General features: G+C 44.9%; 1 protein-coding gene across 1 annotated transcript in view; it reads left to right on the forward strand.

Moving 5' to 3' along the window:
- The window catches only part of LOC139267160 (flap endonuclease GEN homolog 1), a 68,684-nt gene extending 61,755 nt beyond the window's left edge, over window positions 1-6,929 (forward strand). Inside the window, exon 14 of the mRNA XM_070885046.1 lies at window positions 2,779-6,929. Within this exon, the coding sequence (XP_070741147.1) occupies window positions 2,779-4,343 (1,565 nt within the window). The 3' untranslated portion in view covers window positions 4,344-6,929. The remainder of the gene's footprint in view (window positions 1-2,778) is intronic.
- The last annotated feature ends 2,232 nt before the right edge of the window (window positions 6,930-9,161 follow it).

Raw genomic sequence — 9,161 nt, forward strand, 5'->3', positions numbered from 1 at the left:
TGACACCGAGCCATATAAGGAGATATTGGGGCAGGTGACTAAAAGCTTGGTCAAAGAGGTTGGGTTTAAGGAGCATCTTCAAGGAGGAAAGCGAGGCAGAGAGATTTAGGGAGGAAATTCCAGAGCTTAGGACCCAAGCAGCTGAAGGCTTTCTCTCTCTCTCTCCTTTTTCTCTCTCTTTTTCTCCTCTTTCTCTGCAGCACAGGAGAAACATGGTGAAACTGAGTGAAATTGTATTTACTGTTGTGTCTCTGCATGTTATAATGTGGCGGAGGGAGAAAGAGAAAACATGGTTGGTGTTGTGAAGGGAGACCCAGTTGAGGGTGCCCTACCTGATCCATGCCACTTTCCCATGCCTCAAGCTGCTCCAGAAACTGGTGGGCATTAATAACTGTACTTACTTGTAAAAAAAAAATTCAACTGTTAACTTTTATGTTTAATATAATGTTCATATTGTTTGAAGGGAAGCGGCAGGGAGAGGGAGCCCATACTGTTGCAGCATATCCCTGCAGCTGCTTCAAAATAGCATTGGCAGAATTTGGGGAGAAGGCGTCCGCAGCCACACTCCTTTCTAGTTATGATGGGGCCAAGTTTCGGCCTGAGTTGCTCCTGTTTTTTTTGGAGCAACTGGTTTAGAATGGAGTATCTTAAAAATTGCAATTCTTGGCATTTAGTTTGCTCCAGTTCTAGTCAGTTAGAACAGTTTCAGTTTGGAACAGATTTTTTTTCCAAAAGGGGGCGTGTCTGGCCACTTACGCCCGTTTTGAAAGTTTAGGCAGCGAAAACTTACTCCAAACTAACTTAGAATGGAGTAAGTGTAGATTTTTGTACGCTCAGAAAAACCTTGCCTACACTTAGAAAATCAGGCGTAGGTTACAAATCAGACGTAGGGAATGGGGGAGGGCGGGGTTTAAAGGGAAGTTTACAAACATTAAACACTTCAGTTTTACAAATAAAAGCCATCATCAATAATAAACGATAAATACATCAATAAATCAACCAATAAATCAATCAACAAAAAATAATTTTTAAAAAAATCAATAAATAAAACATTTTCTGCTAACCGACTGCAGCACCGGGAGCCCTCCAACAGCGTGTTGGGACGCCCACCCCCCCCAGTGTGTCTCTGTCAGTGTCTCTGTCTGTCTGTGTGTGTCTCTCTCACTCTCTGTCAGTGTCTGTGTTTCCCCTCATTTTGTGGGGGCTGTGCACCCACTTTAACAGGCGGCAAGGCCCATTCAAAATTTAGCGCATGTTCATTGTTTTCTTTTTAAAAGTCGGTGAGCCAGCTGCGCGGGAGCTCCAGAGTGGCGTGTGGCCGAGCAGCTTAAAGAGAACATTGCATAACACTTAGATTAGAACTTTTGTATTTTTGGCTAATCTATCTTTTTATCCTGCAAACAGTTCCCCGGGCTTTCCCAAGGCTTAATTTGGTAAATGCAGAGTAGTCTCAAGCCAGCTTTAATCACAGACGTGTGCTGAGTAAGCTGATGCAGTGGAAGCATTGCCATCGGCTTCACTGCACACGGGCTACAGAAAGAAACATCTGACCAGGGTTTACACTCCTAGTCTCAGTGGGGAAATCCTTGCTTGAAAATACACGTGTGCTGATAGTTGGTGAGGACCAGCTGTAATGTCCTCAGTAGCAGAATGTTATCTGAATGGTGGCAGATTAGGAAAAGGGGAGTTGCAACGAGACCTGGGTGTCATGGTGCATCAGCCATTGAAAGTTTGGCATGCAGGTACAGCAGGTGGTGAAGAAGGCAAATAGCATGTTGACCTTCATAGCGAGAGGATTTGAGTATAGGAGCCGGGGGTCTTACTGCAGTTGTACAGGGCCTTGGTGAGGCCACACCTTGAATATTGTGTACCGTTTTGGTCTCCTAATATGAGGAAGGACATTCTTGCTATTGAGGAAGTGCAGTGAAGGTTCACCAGACTGATTCCCAGAATTGCAGGACTGACATATGAAGAAAGACTGGTTCGACTAGGCTTATATTCACTGGAATTTCAAGAATGAGAGGGGATCTCATAGAAACATATAAATTTCTGACAGGATTGGACAGGTTAGATGCAGGAAGAATGTTCCCGATGTTGGGGAAGTCCAGAAACAGGGGTAACAGTCTAAGGATAAAGGGTAAGCCATTTAGGAGGGAGATGAGGAGAAACTTCTTCACTCAGAGAATTGTGAACCTATAGAATTCTCTTCCACAGAAAGTTGTTGAGGCCAGTTCGTTGGACATATTCAAAAGGGAGTTAGATGTGGCCCTTGCGTCTAAAGGGATCAAGGGGTATGGAGAGAAAGCAGGAATGGGGTACTGAAGTTGCATGATCAGCCATGATATTGAATGATGGTGCAGGCTCGAAGGGCCGAATGGCCTACTCCTGCACCTATTTTCTATGTTTCTATAGCTCTCCATTAATTTTAAACAGTAAAGGATTTGTAGTACTGATGTTTTGCCACCAGGTGTCCTAGGTATGCTTATTTACAAAGAGCACTGGCGATGCCTTGTAATATTTAGTGAAAGACACCCATCCTTTAATGTACATTATACCTTCAGCCCCCACACTTAGACCATTTCCCCTCTCCCAGGTGGCTATCCAGCCAATTGGGCCACTCTTTTTGGCCTACCCTCAACATAATTGCAGTTTTAGAACTAAATGCTAAGTAGCCAATGTATTTCCATTAAGTGATGTTTGCCAAAATATTATTTGAAATGGAAACCAACTTAGTCCTTTGACTTTGAACATGGATGTCTTTTTTGTGTTTTATTTCAGGTAAAAGCAAGAGAAAAGGCAAGGCAGCACCGTTGCATGATGAAATCACGCAACTACTGTCTGAGATTAATTTACAACCTTCCCATAAAGATTGGGTTGCAACAGAAAACGATCCTGTTCAAAAATGTGCAGGTCAAGAGGCGAATCCCTCTAACTCCCCTCATTTGACTCCTATTGGCTTTTCTGCTGAATACTCTCCGTTGCCCAAAGAATTCTGGGGGAAATCTGCAAATGAAATTGCACAACCTGCAATTAAACACAGTGCAGAAATAGAAAAATCTGACTGTGAGTCTTTTTCTCTTGCAGCATCAGAAAATAGGTTTAGTGCCTGTGCCCTGTCCCCCTCAGTGTCTATGTTAGTTGCAGAGTTGCATTTGAGTGGCATTGACTGGAATCAATCATTTAGTACACCACTATCGGAGTGCATGCCGATAAGTCGAGCTGAAACTTCTGAACATGCTCACCTGGTCATTGATGAGAGTGGCTGTGTTCCTGTGGGCTCTACGAGTAAACTGACAGAGGACAAGACTTCGAAGGAAAGTGCTGCAGCACCTAAGCAAGATTTTGTTCGAAAAAATCTGAGGGAATTACTTCATGAGGATGCGTCCATGTTGCAAGATCTCGATCGGCTCTCTTTAAAAGAGCGAATTCTATTAAAGAGCTCATGTCAGTTTTTATCTCTGCGTCAATCAAATTCTAATTACAGTGGAACTGACTTCCAGCCATGTTCCACTGCTCATAAGAGTGATGCGTCATCTCCTGAAGCAGATATTGAGTCTCTTATTCAAGACAAACTTGCAAATAATTTTACACGATTCATCGGTAGTGATTGTTCAGAAACTCAACGTCTTCAGCAAGAGCAAAGGGAAATGTATACTTCTTACACAACTGCAACTCAACATACCAGGCCATTGACTACATTAGGTAAACAGAATTTAACAGACTCAAAAGTTCTTGGAACTCATGATCGTGCTGTGTATTCATACCAAGCTTCAAAGCCAGATAGCATCTCATTTCAACTGGAGAAAAACAAAGCAGCCAAACCGCACAGAATGAAACTGGTGAATGGAAATGTTTCAACAATTCAGACAAAAAGCGTCTGTCACAAAGTGTCGTCATCCAGCGAGGACAGTGATATTGAGAATTCAAGAGATAGAAAGCAAAAGCTTGGCGTCAAATTCAGAGCTACAGAGAACACTCTGTCATCCTGCATTGCAAAGCATAGCCAAGCGCGGGCTCAGCAGACCAAATCCAAACTTAGCATTGGTAGAGCATGTTACACCAGCGTGGATACTGGACGCATTCAATTCAAAGCAGCCAGTGTTGCTGGTGTAGGGAAGAATGAGCAAGCTCAAATAATGCATAAGCACAGCAAAGCTTTCAGAAAAACTGTCACATCCCAGAAAAATAACTGTGAAGGTAAAACTAAGACTGGAAGCAGTGCTGTCCTGCCGAGACCTTATCTGAGCAGTGTGCAGAATCACAAGCAGCTCAGTGATGATGAGGATTCCATTATAGTAATAAGTGACAGCCCCCTTCCACTGTCAGAAAGGCTGAAGCTTTGACTCCAAAGTATTTGAATTGTTATTCAGATGCAGACACTAGAGAACAGGTTCTCTAGAAGTTTGTCGGTTTTTTTAATTAGATGCACCATGTTTGAGTATCTTGAATTTCTAGCCTGTAAATGTATTTTTTCCCCAACATTTTCCAATAAAATGGATAACTAAATGCTGTAAACTGCCAGTCATTTAAAATGTTCCCAGGTGTGTATTGAAAAAATGATCACAGTTATAATCACTCATAGTATTCATTGTCCTACTCCACAAGACCCAGTAAAATGCTCTACGTGCCATTGCTAGTCCATAGATTAATCATTCATTATGGAAGTGAATCTAAATGTAAAGAATTTTTAGAAACCATTTCCATATTCTCGCTGATAGTACAAACAAAATCGGATTACCTTTCAAACATAGAAGTCAAGTTTCGGCCTGAGTTGCTCCTATTTTTTTGGAGCAACTGGTTTAGAATGGAGTATCTTGGAAATTGCAATTCTCGACATTTAGTTTGCTCCAGTTCTAGTCAGTTAGAACAGTTCCATTTTGGAACAGATTTTTTTTTTCAAAAGGGGGCGTGTCTGACCACTTAGGCCTGTTTTGCAAGTTTAGGCAGTGAAAACATACTCCAAACTAACTTAGAATAGAGTAAGTATAGATTTTTGTACGCTCTGAAAAAACTTGCCTACACTTTAGAAATCGGGCGTAGGTTACAAATCAGGCGTAGGGAATGAGGGGGGGGGAGGGAAGTTATTAAATTCTGCAAGCATTCAACAGTCTTCTACAAATAAAGAGCCATCCTGAATAAAAAAATTATAAACAAAGCAAATACAAAATATTGAATATTCCTACCTGTGTGAAACAGCAGCAGCCTTCAAGCTGCGGTGCTTCAGGCAGGCCTTCCTTCCATGTAGGAGACGTGTGGTGTCAGTGGCTCGCCGGCAGCCGAAGACACAGCAAGCAGCCTTCAAGCTGCGGTGCTTCAGGCAGGCCTTCCTTCCATGTAGGAGACGTGTGGTGTCAGTGGCTCGCCGGCAGCCGAAGACACAGCAAGCAGTCTTCGAGCTGTGAGGGAAGCTGAGGCCATTCGGCCACGAGATAGGGGTGTCGGCAGTGGCTGACAGCGGCCGAAGAAACAGGAAGCAGCCTTTGAGCTGCGAGCAAAGCTGAGGCCATTCGGCCAGGGGACAGGGTAGGTGTGCAAAGCACCGGGAGGGAGAGGCAGCCAGACAGCCAGTTTGAAACTTAAATTTGTAATTGCAGCATGGGTGCTGCATTGTCAACACCACGGAATATGCAATGGTTCACCAGCAATTCACTGCATAGGAAAGAATTGATTAGAGCTCACCGCACCAGGAACGTCATAGCCGTAGGCTGATGGGCAGGAGACCTTACCCACGTCGGCAATATCGAGCTAGGTGCTCGTACCTGGACATGAGCGAGGCTGATTGTGAAATAAAGGCTGCGTTTCCGCAGAGAAGTTGTAGTTGAGATCTGTGATATGCTGAGAGCAGATTTGCAGCCCAGAAGCAGAACGCCAACTGCCTTGTCTGTTGAAATGAAGGTAACAGCTGCATTTGCCTTCTATGCCTCGGGATCGTTTCAGGCTACAACTGGAGATGTGTGCACCATCTCTCAACATGCAATACATGCCTGCGTTTACCAGGTCATGGCTGCACTGTATGCGCGGAGGAATGACTTCATCAATTTCCCACTGACCGCATAAGCGATCCATGAGAGGGCTGTGGGCTTCTTCAGGATTGCTGGCTTCCCAAAGGTACAGGGCTGCATTGATTGTACCCACATAGCCTTGCGAGCACCTATTGAGGATTCAGAGCAGTACAAGAATAGAAAAGGTTTCCACTCCAATGTGCAGTTCGTGTGTGACGACAAGCAGCGCATGTCAGTCGATGCGAGATACCCTGGCAGCACTCATGATGCGTTCATCCTATGTGACAGCGTTATATCTGACACGTTTGAGCAGCAGCCAGAAGGGCAGAGCTGGCTATTGGGAGACAAAGGGTACGGCCTGACCACCTGGCTCATGAAGCCCCTATCCCTGACACGGACGGAAGCTTACCGTCAATACAACATGGCACACATTGCGATGCGCAGCATCATTGAGAGGACCATTGGCATATTGAAACAGCGTTTCCGATGCCTGGACCATTCCGGAGGCCACTTGCAATACTCTCCTCAGATTGTCGGTCACTTCACTGTTGTGTGCTGCGTGCTCCATAACTTAGCCATCATGAGGCAGCAGGAGCTGGCAGTGGAACCAGAAGCCCCACATGAGGGGCCAGTGCCTGATGATAGTAATTTGGAAGAGCAGGATGAGGATGATGACGACGATCAGGAAAGCATGCAAGTGCCCGATGCCGGAGCACGAGGTCGGAGGAGGTCCATCGTGCTCCTTTAACGATTGCTCGAGTCCTGCTCCAGCAGTTCATCCCTGAATGCTTCAATTACTGTTGCCTGAGGGCTCTGCGACAACTGTTGCGCATGGACATGTTTATTCTTTGGAGTTGTTCCTACGTTGTGTTGTGTTAATGGAACATGATTTAGTTTTAATGAAAAAATATTTTATTGAAAAGTTAATGTCACTAATAAAATATTTGTATCAAAACTTTACTTTTTAATATGACTCTTGAAGATCACTTTAAAAACTTTAAGATCACTTACAAGCTTGTAAAGTTACAAAAGTTACAAAACATTTTGAATGTGAAAAATCTTACGCCCTTAAGATCACTTAAACTTCAAGATCACTTTTTAGGTGCAAAATTAAATAAGTTACAAAAAGTGAGAGCATTTACACTAAGATCACTTAAGTTGTAAAGTTACAAACTTACAAAACAATTTCAATTTGAAAAATGCTGCTACAACTACATCAAGAACAAAAGCAGCAAAGAAAGGCTGCAACCATCTCTCATCCACATCTCAGTGAATTCACTTCATGGGGGTGTCATTTGATTGGCTGGGCTGTGTGCCCTTATTGCAGCAGCTACCTCCCTGATGGCCTGTGCCGCCACTTGCATGCTCTCCCTGACGGCCTGTGCCGTCGATTGCACTCCCTTGGACATTCCCTCCCTAAGTTCCCGTGTCATTACTGCTATTTCTCCCGTCAGGACCGTCACCTCTTCACCCACTGCACTGAAGCTACCGATGATTGATCGGGTAAGCTCATTGGTCTCCATACCCAATGCCACAACCTAAGCCGCATCTGTTGCACGCTGCATCTCGGGAGAGCGTGTCTCCAGTCTCCAATCTCCTCCTCTGTCTGGGTCTGCCTCGCAGCACCACTACACTGGGAGACGCAGGCAGGGACGGTGGGACGCTCGGTGTTTCAAACGGCACCACTACACTGGGAGGCGCAGGCTGGGACGGTGGGATGCTCGGTGTTCTAGACGGCAGCACTAGAGAGAGGCACGTGAATTCACTGAGAGGCTGGGACGGTGGGTGCATGAGTGTAAACTGCTCCATGATATCACGAGCACCACTGGGACTCGCAACGTTGGAATCAAATCCATGGAAGGTGGAACCAGAACCTATGCAAGGGGTTGAAACTGCCCCTTAATGGGGGCTCATAAACATTAATTTGGCAGCTCTCCCCTGTAGACAATTCAGTCATCGCCGCCAGCATCCAGTCTGGATCGTCCACATCTGGTTGTACTGGTTCTTGTTCTGTATCTTCAGGATCCTCAGGGTTGGCATCATCATCATCATGTTCTGCAAAATATATCAGAACAGTCAAATGTTTAACAGCAAGGGAGGGGGCAGGATGGGTGGCATGAGGACTCTCACACATAGAGCAGGTTGATTTGAAGGGCCACGATGCATTTTCAGGACTTGCCCTCTTCCTCGCGTGAGGGCCCAGCTTGTGCTGTACTGATTGCTTTTCTCCATGTACGACTCATCATAGCAGCTACCCTCTGTTCCAAGGATGCCAGTGGATGCAGATTGGGCACGCCTCCTCCTGTCCGAGTTGCTTCCCTTTTGTTGTGGGCCAATTTCTTCTGCAAAAAGTAAAATATAACTTTTTACAGAGTGTGTCTTTCTGCAGGGTGGGACATACAGATAGTCACATTACAATTACGATTACATTAAAAAATGAAAATATTACTTACACTAACTACTTGACCAAGGTCGTGCTATTTCTTTTTACACTGGCTTCCAGATCTCATGGTATGCACCACTGCGCAGTAATCTTCTGCAACTTGGTTCCAGCGTTTCTTCATTTCTTTAGGTGGCACTTTTATGTGACCTCTGTTGCTGGTATCTAACTCCTGCCATCTCTGCTCAATAATGTTTACTAATATCTCCACTTCCTCATGCAAGAAATTCTTTGTTCTTGGTGGATGTTGTTTCATTGCTGTATTGAATTGACAATCTTATTTTTCAAAACACAGTTCTTAATTTGCATGCACTTATGCAGCACCTGTTCTGGAAGTTTAGCAGCAAAAAGCAACACTCACTGATTTCAGCAGGTGATTTCTTCAACAGTGCTGCTAAAAGCACTCCTTCAGACACCAAAAAAATCACCAAAATTCAATCCCAAGCTTTTCCAGAGGTCCACGAGACAAATCAACACTTTTCTTTAAATTCCTTTAAAAATGGCCGAGTGCCAATGTTTATGGCCTACTGCGCATGCGCGCGCGCTCCAACGCGCACGCGCACGGCTGCCGGCACAACATTCTCCCATTTAACTTAGCCCCGCCCTCCTGCACTTGCAGAATCGGCGCAACTCTGTGGCTCCGCCCCCTGCTCATGTCTGTGCGCCGAGCTCCGAGGGACCTGCAGGGAGCCCGAGAATTGCAAGGTACATTTTTGTCG

Source organism: Pristiophorus japonicus, chromosome 7, assembly GCF_044704955.1.
Source record: "Pristiophorus japonicus isolate sPriJap1 chromosome 7, sPriJap1.hap1, whole genome shotgun sequence".
Classification (NCBI taxonomy): Eukaryota; Metazoa; Chordata; class Chondrichthyes; family Pristiophoridae; genus Pristiophorus; species Pristiophorus japonicus.